Genomic DNA, 16,567 nt, shown 5'->3' on the forward strand with positions numbered 1-16,567 from the left:
AACTTACAAACAATAAGTATAGTTATGTATATTTGATATTAAATATTTCAAATAAGTTACCTTGATTTTTTTCAGCTTCTTCTACAGAACCAATATACTTAGTAGACACCTGATGATTATCTAATGAAGGGTCCAATGCATAACCTGAAAGGAAAAAAGTACAAATTACTGACTCCATTTTTTTTCCATTTACAATTCATTTTAATTCTATGCACATTTACTCATTTTACATTTTCCTTCCCAAGATATTGAAAACAGCTTCTTTTGTTTGTCTTCTTGTGACTTTATTTCTTCCTTATTTTCCGAAAGTGTCACAGCTTCTTTTATCATCAAGATGTACACAATAATAATTCTATCAAAAGCAAACTAAATTTTCAATTGTAAAGTTGCCTATGAGCGGCAAAGCTGCTCAAGATAATTTTAAAGGCCTTCATTGTGTTGGATCTCTCTGAGCTTATCTCCAAGAGTTATCACTTTATCACATTCAACTGTCCACGCATACTCTGAGGACCAATTCTTCTTCGTGGGCCATACTTCTATTCAGAATCATTAACCCAAAGGAACAGGTTAGGAAGCCAAGAGGAAAAGGAAGAAATAGGACAAAAGAATTAACACAAACCACTGAGAGACTAAAAACTCAGAGAAACACCAAAAATGGGAGCTAAAAGCAAAACAGTGGCATAAATGAGTGGGATGATATGAAATGAGACTACCTTCTCAGATAAGGAATAAAGATGGCTGTGATAAACTAAATAAAATAATACACTTAGATTATAACACTGCTACAACCATTTAAAAATGGGAAGAAATGTAGGGTTAATGTTTGTTCTATATCCCAGCAGAGTTACAGAGTGATAAGTAGGAGACTTAGGTAATGCTGAATTCCTGTGCCATCTCCTTCGTGTCTCACAGGTAACAATAGTACAAGGTATCAGGAAGGTTTGCTCCCTGCTACTAAGCAAATCAGAGAAGGTCACAGAAAGGTCTGTAGCTTTACATTCCATATATAAGAGTGAGAGGAAACAAGTAGATAGGAATTACTATCTGGAGCTAGACAAGAATTTTTCATGAAAAAATGATAAAACTTTTAAATTAACACGAAGTTATACTTGCTTAGTACCTGGAGGGGAAAAAAAAAAGACTGCTAAACCTGAGGTTGGTTAACTTGTTTACTAATTTAAGTTCAAATAAATGGTTCTCAGTTCTAAAATTTTCATAAGCCCATACATTTCTTAGTTTGCAAGGGGCTGCTGCTGCTGCTGCTAAGTTGCTTCAGTCATGTCCGACTCTGTGCGACCCCATAGACGGCAGCCCACCAGGCTTCCCCGTCCCTGGGATTCTCCAGGCAAGAACACTGGAGTGGGTTGCCATTTCCTTCTCCAATGCATGAAAGTGAAAAGTGAAAGTGAAGTCGCTCAGTCGTGTCTGACTCTTAGCAACCTCATGGACTGCAGATTACCAGGCTCCTCCGTCCATGTGCTGCCTAACATAGTATATCCCACATTCACTTGTTATGTCTTTAACTCACTAAATAGTTCATTCTGTGTCCTAGACCACTCTCTCCTGATGGAAGAGGCAAAAAAAAAATACCAGCTATTTCCCCCCTCACCCCCAAATAAGCTATTTCTGAATCTAGGTCTAAAGACAACTGAATAGCTCTAAATGCTTACTCTTGCTATAGGATAGCTTAAGAAAAGTAGGTATCTGTATGAACTTGGTAGGTATCTGCACTGACTTTTTACTTGTTTTAAAGATTTAAGCTATCTAAGCTATTGCTTAAGGCCCTTCTTTCTAAAGTCTAAAAAAAAAATATGCAAAATCTTTATAAGTTTGTTTTATTGTAGGCTAGGGGCTGCCGTCTATGGGGTCACACAGAGTCGGACACGACTGAAGTGACTCAGCAGCAGCAGCAGCAGCAGCAGGATATAATAAATTCATGATGCAACAGGGTTGATTTTTATGTACTGCACAAGGTTTACATGGAATCCCTTATATATAAGCAATGGGTACAATGCATTTATTTTGTTGGACTGGAAGTGTCACTAAACTCTTTTTGGAGATTTTAGAGGTATAGAGTCTTTTGCTATGAATTTTGTCACCTGTTAAGTCCATTATAACCCTGGCATGGTGAAATAGAATTTAATATATGACAATCTTTTTTACAACCAGTTTCCAATATATTGTGGATAAATAACTAAGACTATTTGTACTAAACCTCTAAACTAATTCAGTGAATCAGTTTACATCACTCTTTAAAAGCTAGGAAAAAAAAATACCCTTTCCAACATTAGATTAATTATGTAAATTGAGATAAAACCAATCAGTGGGTATCACATAGCTCTTAAAAATAATAAGCTTTGAGATTATAAAGTAACACTGAAAAATGCTTAGGACAGAATATTGATTTAAAAAAAGCAAGCTGCAAAATTTTCAGTTTAGAAGGATTATAGCTCTATAATACAAATACGTATAATAAAAAAGGAATAAATTTCACTAAAAGTAGGCATATTAGTATAGTACAATTATAGGTAACCTTTTTTCCCTCTTTCCTAAATGTTTAAAATTTGTTTATGTCATTTTTTAGTGAAAACAACTATTATTAAAAAAGCATCATTTTCACTTTCACACATTGGAGGAGGAAATGGCAACCCACTCCAGTGTTCTTGCCTGGAGAATCCCAGGGACAGCGGAGCCTGGTCGGCTGCCGGCTATAGGGTCGCACAGAGTCGGACACAACTGAAGCGACTTAGCAGCAGCAGCAGCATACATAATATTTCACATGATACTGATTTCTTAACTTTTGTGGGGCCCTCCCTTAAAATAATGGCAGTTAATGGCAGATAGGACAGAAAAAGATTACAAATACAAGGGGCATAAAAACATTCTCAGTTAGCTTAACCACTCTACCAAAAAGTTCTTCAAAGCAGAAGGTAATCAATATATCTCTCAACCTACAGATGTAGATTATAGGAAAAGAAAGAAAATGCACCACCAAATATGAATAAATCTGATATAAGTGACCAGACTTATGTTCTGTGGAATCAATAACAAGGACATTATTATAAAGACCATCTTCTTTCAGAGCGGATTCCCAGCTTTGTATACACATTAACTTGTAGCCATTCCGTTTCTTGATATCCCTCAGTAATCAACAGAAAACTTGTCAGAGAAGATTTGAGAAAGAGCAAAGTCAACCAGTACATAAGAAAATAAAAATATAACTCTTAAGCCTCTCTCTTTAGTCGCTAAGTCATTTCCAACTCTTGCGACCCCATGAACTGCAGCCTGCCAGGCTCCTCTGTCCATGAGATTCTCCAGGCAAGAATACTCTTCAGTCTATCCTGTTATTAACCAATTTCAATAGCAATCTGCATATAACAGTCATTCAGTAAGAAGTGCTATCAAAAAGTAGAACAGAAAACATTGTTTTTAAGATTGCAGAATATTTCTAATATTCAGAAATCAGAGCAGATTTAGAATAGCAAATTTAGCTAAAAATACTAGTGCACCTTCTCTTTTGTATATTTACAGATACGTGTGAGAAAACACATTACCCTTTTAAGGCATCCAGATTAATAAATTTTAAAAGCCAGAAGATAAAATTGATTATTACACACACACACACACACATCATTTCTAATAAGGTTTAACTTGAACTCTCTTATCACCTTACCATAAGTGGCAAAAGTTCTTCGTTGCTGTTCAAACATAAAATCATTGATATGGGCTGGTTCAGCATATCCAGAAAGCATATTTCTAGGGGCAGCCATTTGCTGGGTTCTGAAGGGATTTTCTGGTCCAAACTGCAATGTTATGAGGAAAAAATAAAAAAAATTCTCAATAGAATGAGTAGAATTATTGCACAGTGTATTTTCAACTCTAAATTATCAGGGGCCAATTAACCTATTTGCAGATTGTCACCTCACATGATTCAGGACAACCAGTCAGTGGCTTGTTAGCATTGTTTGTCAGCCACTAGCACAGAAGAGGAATCAGCTCACTCTGTATACAGCTATTTAAGTTTAAATTAATTAAAATATTCAGTTCTACAGTCATTCTAGCCATATTCAAGAGCCCGACAGCCACATACAATTATTGATTACTACATTTTCAGCATTTCAGAAAGTTCTATTTGACATTGTTGCTCCAGATAATTGAAACTCACTATAGTTTTGTCTAAACCATGATTCGGGGATTTTTGGAGTGGTGATATAATTTAAAAAACATGTTTCTCTGCTACTTGAGTATGAGTTTCTCAAAGGTGCAGATGTGAACCCTCATACTTTTCATACTGCCTGGCATATAGAAAGCACTAATGAAGGAGAGATTAATCAGAATCTGACTGGCAGAAGAAGACAGGAAATAGACAACAAAAGTAAAATGCTTGAAAAAGTCCCTAGGAAAAGACATTACAAATGTAAACACAACTTCTCCATTCTGAAAAGTCACACACACTATGAATGTCTGAAAGTTACACAAAATAGGGCCATGATTACCTATTTGTTTACAATGTTTTGAGTTCCAGAATGGCTTTCCAAATGTTATTTAATTTGATGTATAAACAAATTCTGGAAAGTTAAAGAGGTATTCTCTTTCTCATGTTAGAAATGAAAAAAAAAAAGTCAAGATGACATATCTTACCTGCCCAGAGTCAATAATTTGCTTAATGCTATTAAAAAAGGTATTAGGAAAATTCAGTTCTTTTCAGTTTTAAAATAAAGAATAAAATGAACTTCCCACTTTGGAAACCGTAGAACTACACAGGTCAACTGTTAAGATGTTAGAAAAATTCTGATGTTAGAACATCTTAGATCACTACCATGAGAAACCATCTTTTCCATTATACACTTCCAGAGCCATGAACTACTGACCTTTACTTAACCAGAATGCTGTCTTCTCTATATATCAACATTATACTATGCGCAAAAGTTTGAATTTAAAAGTTAGATTTGCCTTATAATTTTTTCTACTTTAGAAGAAAATAAATTACTATAATATTCCTTTCTATTGACAGCTTCCATTTCTAGGTTTAAAATGATTCAATCTTAAGATATCTAATTTATAGATAAAGATGTTATTGCTATTTATTCTAAATTAAAATGTAGGACAGGACAAGACTTCGCAGTCCGTATAACTTCTTCCTGTGCTGATAGGTGGAAATGTAGGGGGAAAAAAATCAAGATTGCTGAATGCTGGAAGTTACAGGTAACTTCATTCAGTTATTAAATTTAGTACAAAAATAAGAACATTCATAAAATTAAAGATACTAAAACAACTTAAGTTTTCCAGATGATCTAACTGCTATAGTCAGTTAACATCTGCAAAGCAGCATGTGATATTTCTGGGGGTAAAAATATTGTAAAACAATAAAAATCTCCATTGCCCATATAATTACTCCTGTCACATATAATTAATTACCAATCATTATGCTGGTAACTTCTGATTTGAAAAAGGAAAGTACATTTCCATAGTCTAATTTTATTAAGATTTTACAAAACGAGGATAATTCTTCTACAGGTCATACATGTCAAACTGTCCATCTTTTACAGAAAAATTCTCAGTGTTAAGAACTATGATTTCCATAAGAATATAGATCCATATATTCCAGTAAAGTATATCTTGTGGTACTATTCTTTTTTTTTTTTATCAAACTTTTTTTATTGAGGGGCTTCAAGGGAGGGTTGAAAGGCTGGAAGGACAATTAGATCTGATGTCCTACTCCTGGCTGGGATATGCCCAGCTTCATAGCCACTGAAAGCTGTGGTGCTGTTTTTAACACAATCTGAAAATTTAAATGTGCTTGCACTTTATAGATATCTAAGCTGTGACAAGGCTTCCCTGGTGGCTCAGAGGTTAAAGTGTCTGCCTCCAATGCGGAAGACCTGGGTTCGATCCCTGGGTTGGGAAGATCCCTGGAGAAGGAAATGGCAATCCACTCCAGTACTCTTGCCTGGAGAATCCCACGGACGGAGAAGCCTGGTAGGCTACAGTCCACAGGGTTGCAAAGAGTCGGACACGACTGAGCGACTTCACTCACTCACTCACTCAAGCTGTGACAACAACGACAAAATCTTCCACTGATATAGGCAGCTGCCTGGGGTAGGACTCATCATCTTCTAGCTCCCCTTAACTTTCTGGTTACTGGCAGCCATCAGAGCTGATCTCAAAGATACTGAATGTCAACAGAGGAAGGCAGAGAATGTTATTCAGCAGGGCTCAGCTCTTACCAATTATTCTCCCAGATGTTCCTGTTCTGTGTGAATATGCAACTCTTAATTCTGGGTTAGCCATTAAAAAACAAAACAGTGCCTATTTAAAAATATACAAAACTGATTTCTAAATGCTTCGTTTCAATTTTTGGTAGTTAACCAAGTTTAAGTGTAAATATACATTCAAATGATTTTTAAAAATAGATATTCAAGTTAATTAGGTATGAGTATTCAATAGTTTTTAGCTCAGATAATACTGAAGTACACTGTTCAGTTCAGTTGCTCAGTCGTGTCCGACTCTTTGCCTCCCCATGGACTATATAGCACACCAGGCTTCCCAGTCCTTCATTATCTCCCAGAGTGTGCTCAAACTCATGTCCACTGAGTCAGTGATGCCATCCAACCATCTCATCCTCTGTTGCTCCCTTCTCCTCCTGGCCTCAATCTTTCCCAGATCAGTACAGAAGTACACTGTAGTCAATTGCAATTGTAAGTCTCCCATATAAAATATACATATTTAAGTTTTAATTCAGCCATTGTACCAAAAAAGAAAATGTTTCCGAGGTAAGCAAGCTTTCACTTGAGTGAAGCAGTGCTTTATTTATAAACTTAGGAGAAAAATATTTTTAATTTAAGGCATTAGTTGATAAGTCTAAGAGACCATGTATTTCTAAGGCAGTGGTTCTCATGTTTTTAGCAGGCAGAGTACTTGAGGGTTGATGCCTTAGTAGTATGGGGCTTCCCAGGTGGTGCCAGAGGTGAAGAACTCACGTGCTAATGTAAGAGACTAAGAGTCATGGATTCGATCCCTGGGCTGGGAAGATGCCCTGGGGGAGGGCATGGCAACCCACTCCAGTATTCTTGCCTGGAGAATCTCATGGACAGAGGAGCCTGGAGGGTTATGGCTCATAGGGTCACAAAGAGTTGTACATGACTAAAGCAACTTAGCACACATGCCTTAGTAATTAAGAAATTTCATTAAGTAAAAAGTGATTATATGAAATAAAACCGTAAGTTCACATATAGGGAAAAAAACCCTAAGTTATTTAACAAGTAATTATTCTTAGATTGTTGCTAAGTTTTTCATGAATATTTATTGCAGTAATCAATGTATAAAACATTTATAAACAATTTTAAGGTGAGAAGAGTATATTATTATTTTCTACAATTTTGGAAAAGATCACCTCAATTCAATGTTATTGGTAGAATATCTCAATCTTGTAAGATATAAGCACAGTTTAAATATTATGATAGCATATTTTATTAGTGGTTCTATGACCTTGAACCTCAGTTTCCTCATCTGTAAAATAAAAGTTCTCATCTATCTGACTTCTGAAGTCCATTCTAACATTAATATTTACAGCAGCCCTTCTGATCAGATCTTAAACAGTAACTGGCATTTCCCCCCTCTTCTATTCTTAAAAGTAGTGTCATTTTAAGGAGTCTGAAATTCTCTCTGAGGCTTATGGGCTTTATATAAGTCTAGAGAAATTAACAAATATACTTTTCTCTAAGTGGATCCAAAATAAAATGGCAATTTGTTAATTTATAATAGTCAAAACTGCAAACTATACTGTGGCCTTCTAAATGCTCTCATTAGTTATGGAGTAATTGTTGCTGCTGCTGCTAAGTCACTTCAGTCGTGTCCGACTCTGTGTGACCCCACAGATGGAAGCCCACCAGGCTCCCCCGTCCCTGGGATTCTCCAGGCAAGAACACTGGAGTGGGTTGCCATTTCCTTCTCCAATGTGTGAAAGTGAAAAGTGAAAGTGAAGTCGCTCAGTTGTGTCCGACCCTTAGCGACCCCACAGACTGCACTACCAGGCTCCTCCATCCATGGGATTTTCTAGGCAAGAGTACTGGAGTGGCTTGCCATTGCCCTCTCCGGGAGTGATTGTTAGGAATGATCAAATCCCCAAATATGGCACCTGCAGGCAGTATAATCTCACAGTTAAATTCCTCACTCTAAAATAGGGATACAAGAACTTCATAGGGTCGTAGAGAGGGCTAAAGGAAATAAGGCATACAAATCCTTCAGGGTGGTACCTGCCATAGAGTAATAAGTGGTTGTTTTATTTCATTAGTCTCCATCCCTGTTCTTTTCCATCATGCAAACCTTTAAAATAAATCTTCCTAAAAACTCATCTATTAAATCAAGATCAAACTCGCTACCTTGGTCCCCAGAGCCTGTGCAATACCTTCTGTACAAAGTGCTATTCTAGTCTTAGCCTGTTCTCCCCTAACAATGACTAAAACACTACTGTTCTTTATATTTTGTGATTTGGCTCACGCTGTTCCCTTTTTCCTAGAACCTTTCCTCTCTAAAGGCCTACCTAGCCATCAATGTCAATAATATTAACATAAACAATAATAAAGGTTATAATTTATTAAATGCTTATTATTCTGTGCCAGAGAGTTTCCTAAGCACAACATATATTATCTCATTTGTCTTTATAATTTAGTAAACAGAAATTATCTTCATTCTACCTATGAAAAAAAATAAGATAATTTAAGATCACAAAAGAGCTAATAAGTGGTCTGTGTAGCCCCACATCTCATGCTGTTAACTTGGACTGTATTGGTCATTAAAAAAAAAAAAAAAACTACTAGTTACACACACTATAGAAAATAGTGTGGTCTCTTTTTTTTTCTTAAAAACAAAAAAAAAACGTGGCATATCCTCTCTGGTAAACACTAGCATGAGGAAAGAGATTAAATCTTGTTTCTAATGATGGATTTTCAAATCATGAGAACTTGAATTTCATCTAGGAAAGCTCTGGTAATACTTTCCAGACTTTGGCAAGTTATTCAGACTCCAGTCAAAAAGTTCAAAGTTGGTAATTTATGTCACAGACAATTTCTTTGTAAAACTGTATTTTTCTTCACTTTTCAGTCTCATCACTCTTTTCTTAAATTGCTGACAATAAGCATTGAAATGTTCCTAACATAAACCAGTTGATACATCTAATGTGAGTTTCCCTAACATAGGGTGGGGGGAGAACAAAAAATTAAAGGACTGATAACCCAAAACAAGAATGATAAACCTACTCTCTTGTCAACAGCATCCCAAATTTTTTGACCTTTTGAATTTTTCTTGAAAGTTTTGAAAAACAGTCACACAGCAATATGTTAGTTATGCACAATATCTAAAAATTTCAGAAAAACAGGCTTTATAGAAAATACACTAACATAAGAATGTCATACATCATGTCACTTTCAAAGTTTCTCATTTTCGGAATTCAGTGGCTTAAACTGAAGTACTTTACATTAAAAAAAACACATACATGTAATAAAAACATATATATAATATACTACCTCTCTTTAAAGCGCCAGCTTATGGCAGAAAGTGAAGAGGAACTCAAAAGCCTCTTGATGAAAGTGAAAGAGGAGAGTGAAAAGGTTGGCTTGACGCTCAACATTCAGAAAACAAAGTTCATGGCATCTGGTCCCATCACTTCATGGGAAATAGATGGAAAAACAGTGGAAACAGTGTCAGACTTTATTTTCTTGGGCTCCAAAATCACTGCAGATGCTGATTGCAGCCATGAAATTAAAAGACGCTTGCTCCTTGGAAGGAAAGTTATGACCAACCTTGATAGTATATTAAAAAGCAGAGACATTACTTTGCCAACCAAGGTCCGTCTAGTCAAGGCAATGGTTTTTCCCGTGGTCATGTATGGATGTGAGAGTTGGACTGTGAAGAAAGCTGATCGCCGAAGAATCGATGCTTTTGAACTGTGGTCTTGGAGAAGACTCTTGAGAGTCCCTTATACTGCAAGGAGATCCAACCAGTCCATTCTAAAGGAGATCAATCCTGGATGTTCATTGGAGGGACTGATGCTAAAGCTGAAACTGCAATACTTTGGCCACCTCATGCGACGAGTTGACTCACTGGAAGAGACTCTGATGCTGGGAAAGGTTGGGGGCGGGAGGAGAAGGGGACGACGGAGAATGAGATGGCTGGATGGCATCACCGACTCTGTGGACATGAGTTTGAGTGTACTCCGGGAGTTAGTGATGGACAGGGAGGCCTGGCGTGCTGTGATTCATGGGGTCGCGGAGAGTCGGACACGACTGAGCGACTGAACTGAACTGAACTGAAAATGGTGCCAAGAGCTAGGAAACAGCCTATAATTTAACAGGTATAAGGATTTAAGAAATAATGGAATAAAATAAAATTGTACCACTCTCAAAAGCAGGAGAGTGAGATTTTTGCTTATTGCACACTTAAGAGAAGAACTCAAACAACAGCACTGGCATCCGTGGCTGCACTGTCCAGTGCCCCAGCCAAACTGTAAGTGACTGTGGAAACCTAACAGGCAAAAATTACATGAAATAGCTTATCCCTCCCCCAAAAAAGGACAATGACTATATGCCAAAAAATGAATAAACATTAAAAAGTACTTTGTTCTCCACCAGGATCCAATAAGATACAGCTCCTCATCTCCACCTTTAAAGTGCTCTGAAAGAGCCTGCTACTGAACTGGTATCATTATTACTTTTTATAATGATCATTTTCTGACATCTGTATTTTATCAATCAAGCATTCTTTTCTCCTTTTTAAAGGGTAAATATCTAGAAATCTAATCTTCTCTACAAAGGCTTTCTGACAATTTTCACTGTTTCTGTTTTTTTCTTCAGCTTTTTGAGTGCTTCCATCACCATTTATCATCAAGAAAAAGAATTCATAAGATGTCTGACTCAGAGTAAGCAATAAACAGTGTGACTATTTTTGAGCTATGACCACGTCAGCATGGCATCTCTTTTTACTGTTTAACACAGCAGCATTTGTCACTAGATGTTTCATAATAACTATGCATTAATGATGATAATCAACCAAAATTTTTTCCCTCACGGTTAACTTGTAACACTCCCTTATCAACACCGAGAGGGAGATGTTAACTAAATCTGCATCTAAGAATTAGATATATTCTTACAAACGTGTACTATTTAACTTTTGGAGAATAGAAGGATGTATTTTCCTTTCTTTTTTTAATTGAGATATAAGTAACATATAACAGGAGATGTTTTCTGACAGTTTAAACAGTGTATTTTCATGAGAAAACTTTGAAAAATTCACCGTTTATCTACCTATGTATGGGCTTCCCAGGTGGCTCAGTGGTAAAGAATCCACCTTCTAAACAGGAGATGTGGGTTCGATCCCTAGATCAGGGATCCCCTAGATAAAGAAATGGCAACCCACTCTAGTATTTATTATTGCCTGGGAAATCTAATGGACAGAGGAGCCTAGTAGGCTACAGTGCAGGGGGTCACAAAGAGTTGGCTTAGCAACTAAAACAACAACAATTTAAATACTTCAGCAAAATACACTCTTAATCTAATACATTTTCTTACCTCAGGAGCAAACATGGTCTCATAGGTAGGATTATACTGAACCTCTTTGACAGCAGGGTCAAGGTGAACTCCAGTCTCCAAATCTTCCTATAAGAAAACCAAATGAGCATTAAAGATATGACAAGTAATTACTATATTTTAGAAATTACATTAAGGTCACACTAGCCATCTTAACACCAATTTTATGAAGATTACACTAGTACTTTATGATTAATCATTCTAATAAAGGCTAATAAAAGTATATAATGTAAACAGTTATAGGGGTTAGAATGCATAACAAAAAGTTTTTCCTTCCAAAGCACTATCTCTCTGAACAAATTAAAATTTCTAAGTAAGTCAACACCACTCAAAGCCTTAAAGTAAGAGAGTCCAAAAGAGAGTCTTTTTTTATTAACTCAAAATGTCTGATCTTCTGGTTCCAAATTCAAGAGAAGCACGCCTTCTTTATTCAGCACACCTTATTAGATATGCACCTAGATGGACTTGGTTAGGGACTGCAGCAGAAATAGAAGGGGGTGACAGGGCCCAAAACTTCTAAATCTAATAATCTATGTGTTATTATCTATGTCAACTCTTAATATTCATCCCCCAACTAAATGAACATAAAAATCTCATCTCCACCAGAGAATCACTGGTAGTCTATCTTATGTAACCCCACCACATGAACAATTATAAATTACAATTTTATAGCCTGGATCTCTTCCCTGAACTCTAGAGATTTATATAGCTGAGCTTCAACTCAACATCTTTTCTCCCAGGATGTCTAACAGATATTTCAAACTTAATATACCCAAAAAGGGAACCTCTGGTTTCTCCTTCCTCAGTGACTCCTGCTGCTGCTGCTGCTAAGTCACTTCAGTTGTGTCCGACTCTTTGTGACCCCATGGACTGTAGCCCACCAGGCTCCTCTGTCCATGGGATTCTCCAGGCAAGAATACCGGAGTGGGTTGCCATTTCCTTCTCCGGTGACTCCTTCTGCTGCTGCTGCTAAGTCGCTTCAGTCGTGTCCGACTCTGTGCAATCCCATAGATGGCAGCCCACCAGGCTCCCCCGTCCCTGGTATTCTCCAGGCAAGAACACTGGAGTGGGTTGCCATTTTCTTCTCCAATGTGTGTCAGAGAAAAGTGAAAGTGAAGTCTCTCAGTCATGTTCAACTCTTAGCGACCCCGTAGACTGCAGCCTACCAGGCTCCTCCGTCCACGGGATTTTCCAGGCAAGAGTACTGGAGTGGGGTGCCATTGCCTTCTCCAGACTTCTTCTAGCCTTCTCTAAATGAACCATAATTCTACCCTTACATCTGTTCAGGTGAAAATCGCCCGAGTTATCCTTGACTCCTTTCTTTCACATTGTACATCCAACCCATCAGCAAACCCTCTATCTTCTCTGGACACCCAGAGTTCATCCACTTTTCAAAGTCCTCTTTGGACTATCAACTCAGTCCAACTTATCTTCTTGCACCTGGATTATTGTAATACCCTCTGAACTAGTCCCTGCTTCCACACCTCACTCCATAAAGAGGCCAGTGTGAGTCTTTTAAAATGTTAGTCAGATTATGTTACTCTTTCACTCTTAACCCCTTTGGTAGCTTCTCTGCTTAGGGTGAGAGCTGAATGAAGGCCTGCAGGGCTTGTTACCAAGTTGTTCTCAGAAAGTATGGCTCCCAAGGGTAGTTTTTATAGGACATTGCCGTCTTCCTGGATTGTCCTGCCTCAAGCATTTACTATTAAAAACGTGCTACCGCTACATGTTTTATTTACATATCAAACATGTCATAAACAAGTTCCCTTTAATTTAATTAGGGTATTCAAGTTATATTTTGAAATTTTTAAGGAAGTTATATATCATATATGATTTGCATTTCAGGAAAGCTGAAATTACAAAATTGCCATCATAAAATGAAAAAGTCTGAATCTAAGTGGATGAGAATTTACCCTCCATAATCTGTCCTTTATCCTTACCAACTCTGTCTTCACCTAGCCCTGTGCCTGTGCTCGCTTTACTCCAGACTCACTGGCTCATCTGTTTTTCCTGGAATTCACCAAAAGGCAACCCTATTTCAGGGTCTCCGCACTTACTCTTCCCTTTTCTTGGAATGTTCTTTCTCTGGAGAGCCACAAGACTGTTCTCTCTCCTTTCAGGTCTCTCTATGGTTTTTCTATTTTCCCTTTACCCTGCTTTATTTTTCTCCATTATATTTATCACCACCTGACGTATTTATTGTCTACTTCTCTCTATTAAAGAATAAGCTACAGAAGTTGGACTTTGTATACACAAATGTGTCCTTAGCCCCTAGAACTATCCCTAACATACCACCATCTTTATTCTGCTGGCCTCTTGCTAAATTAGGATACATCTGTCAACATAATGCAAAGATCAAAGCAATATAGCAAATTTTGCAGGACAGGTAGGATATCATGAAGTTGACAGTGATGCTGGAGAAGCAGTGCCACAGACAAATGAAGGTCTGGTGGGGTCAGACCAGTTAACGACCAAAGGTAGAAAACTGACAGGAAAAATAATACTATAGGCATAGTTATGGTTCCAAAATTTTGTCACTAATAAAACACCCTTCACCAAAGCAGGCAACTTAGTTACTCGACTTCACAAAGATAACAGTCCGGTCTGACTCCCTTAAACATCCTTCCTCTCTGTTTCAAAATCGTCTACATCTTTATCATCCTTTCTCTTGACTTCAATCTCCACCCCCAATTTTTATCGGCAGTCTTGACCACACCTGGCCTCTGTATCCACATACTTAACAGCCTATTGAAATTCATTATATGGATATTTCACAGCATCAAACACTTCGCTGTGTCCAAAACAGAAGATACTCTTCCCTCAACTCTGCTGTCACAAACTAACAAAGCAGGCACTGAGTCTTACGGATTCTACCCCTGAAACATTTTTCCAGCAACCCTATTCCCAATCTCCATTCTCTACCTCCTAATGCACACTTCATCATATCTTGCCTGGTCTATTATAATGCATCCTTATCTGCTTTAATGAGCCCCATTTTTGGCTTATTAGACTAATTGCTGATTTTTTAAAATACCAAGCCCTTTCCTGTTTTCTGTGCTGCTGGCAATGTTACTTTGGTCCCTGTGCATTTCCCTTCATTATCTGATAACATGCCATCTTCTTTTCCCTGATACTTTCTCTCCTCTTGGCCCAGGAAAATTGTTTTTCATCCACAGTTCCAAGAGATGTTGTTCATAACTCCTAATAGACCGTGTGATTTATTATTTGTTGCACATGACTTTTACTTATATTTTATATCCTTACTGCCTAGTAGAATGCAGGGCATTAAGTCCATGTTCAATAAATATCAGTTAAATGGAAAGAAATGTCAAATCCATAGACAAATTAGAAGATGAAGGCTGACCAAAGATCACTGAATTCTGCATTTATGTCACAAAAAACGTTGGCCAGAGCAATATTGGTAATGGGGTGAAGTATGGAGAGCCTGTTGCAAAGGACGGAGGTATAACTGAAGATTTAGGGAAAAAAGACAGTAAAACTTCTGCTCTTTCAAGACATCTGGCAGTAAATGAGACGAGAAGCCAGATTGAAGGATTTTAATGGTAAAATTCTGTTTCTTTCCTTTTTAAAGAAAAGGCCAAGCCAAAGATTCAGTCAGTCATAAGCTACAGGAAAGGCGCAAGAAGGGAGAAACATATGATAAGAATGAGGGAATAATCAAAAAGCTATGGTCATTGTGGAAGAGGGGTGGGAAAGGAGTGAATCCGGGAAAGAGCCAATTAGCCTCTGAAAAGAGAAGGAGATGAAACAGAGACTACAGTAACAAGAAAGAACGATGGGTGATAGATGTCTGGAGTTGGTGGGAGATTTTGGGAGTCACGGATGATCTTATTTTTTTTATGCAGTAAGGAACACAGACATCTTCAAAAAACAAGGGCAGTATCTGGATTCACTTATTCATTCAGTAAATACAGCCTGAGTGCCTACTGTGTGTCAGACACTGTTCTTGGCCCCGTAGAAACAGACAAAGCTCCCTGTCCTTACAAAGCTTATATTCTAATGGGGAAGACAGACAATAACCGATATAATAAATAAATGAATTTGCTAGAAGAGGGTAAGTGCTATGAAAAGGAGCATTTAGCAACATCAGTGCCAAGACCAGGGTAGACACAGTATGTCACATAATCTTTACAACACTTTTGTGAAGTAGCAGCAAGCTTAAGTCACCAACCCCAAGGTACCAACAAAGTAAGAAAAGGAAAAAGTTAAAGTAGCCACAATGAGCAATGTTAAAGATACCTAATTAGCAGCAAACAAACAAACAAAAATCACTGGCAGAGTATGGGTCAGGGTTTTTAGTTACAAACAAGTGAAACGCTCATAGGCTGATTAAACTATACTGAATCCTTTTTGAGTTTCTCTTGGAATTCTCAAGAGTGGAGAATTAGCTTGGGGGAACAGGCACCATACCAGGGTAAGTATATAGATGGAATCATAATTCAAAATCAATCATATCTCAAAACCAGTCCAGTGAGGACAAAAGGTCACTGTTACCAAACATGATTACTAAACACTGGATGCTGCTATCGAGACTTCTGGTTGAAGGAACTAGATTATGCTGGTCACCACTGGTCGCCACGTAAAATGTTCTTTCTTTGCTTCCTCGTGGATTAGCTTTAGATTAGAATTTAGGTGGGTACATCTGTCTGTCTCAGCCCAAGTCACAGCCCTAAGCCTTAGCCAGAATCAAGATTGCCGGGAGAAGTATCAATAACCTCAGATATGCAGATGATACCACCCTTATGGCAGAAAGTGAAGAGGAACTAAAAAGCCTCTTGATGAAAGTGGAAGAGGATAGTGAAAAAGCTGGCTTAAATCTCAACATTCAGAAAACTACAATCATGGCATCTGGTCCCATTACTTCATGGCAAATAGATGGGGAAACAGTGGAAACAGTGTCAGACTTTATTTTCTTGGGCTCCAAAATCACTGCAGATGTTGATTGCAGCCATTAAATTAAAAGA

General features: G+C 37.6%; 2 protein-coding genes across 2 annotated transcripts in view; one reads left to right on the forward strand and one right to left on the reverse strand.

Annotated features, from left to right (window-relative positions):
- Positions 1–12,315, forward strand: part of METTL24 (methyltransferase like 24) — a 163,473-nt gene extending 151,158 nt beyond the window's left edge. The window contains exon 6 of the mRNA XM_088840636.1: positions 10,851–12,315. Coding sequence (XP_088696762.1) covers positions 10,851–10,919 — 69 coding nt within the window. The 3' untranslated portion in view covers positions 10,920–12,315. The remainder of the gene's footprint in view (positions 1–10,850) is intronic.
- Positions 1–16,567, reverse strand: part of CDC40 (cell division cycle 40) — a 49,864-nt gene that overhangs the window by 23,968 nt on the left and 9,329 nt on the right. The window contains exons 2-4 of the mRNA XM_055432954.2: positions 11,565–11,651; positions 3,674–3,803; positions 61–144 (exon numbers count right to left, since the gene is read on the reverse strand). Of these exons, the coding sequence (XP_055288929.2) occupies positions 61–144; positions 3,674–3,803; positions 11,565–11,651 (301 nt within the window). The remainder of the gene's footprint in view (positions 1–60; positions 145–3,673; positions 3,804–11,564; positions 11,652–16,567) is intronic.

This window comes from Moschus berezovskii, chromosome 10 (assembly GCF_049115385.1).
Source record: "Moschus berezovskii isolate FMDL1 chromosome 10, NW_MosBer_1.0, whole genome shotgun sequence".
Taxonomy (NCBI): Eukaryota; Metazoa; Chordata; class Mammalia; order Artiodactyla; family Moschidae; genus Moschus; species Moschus berezovskii.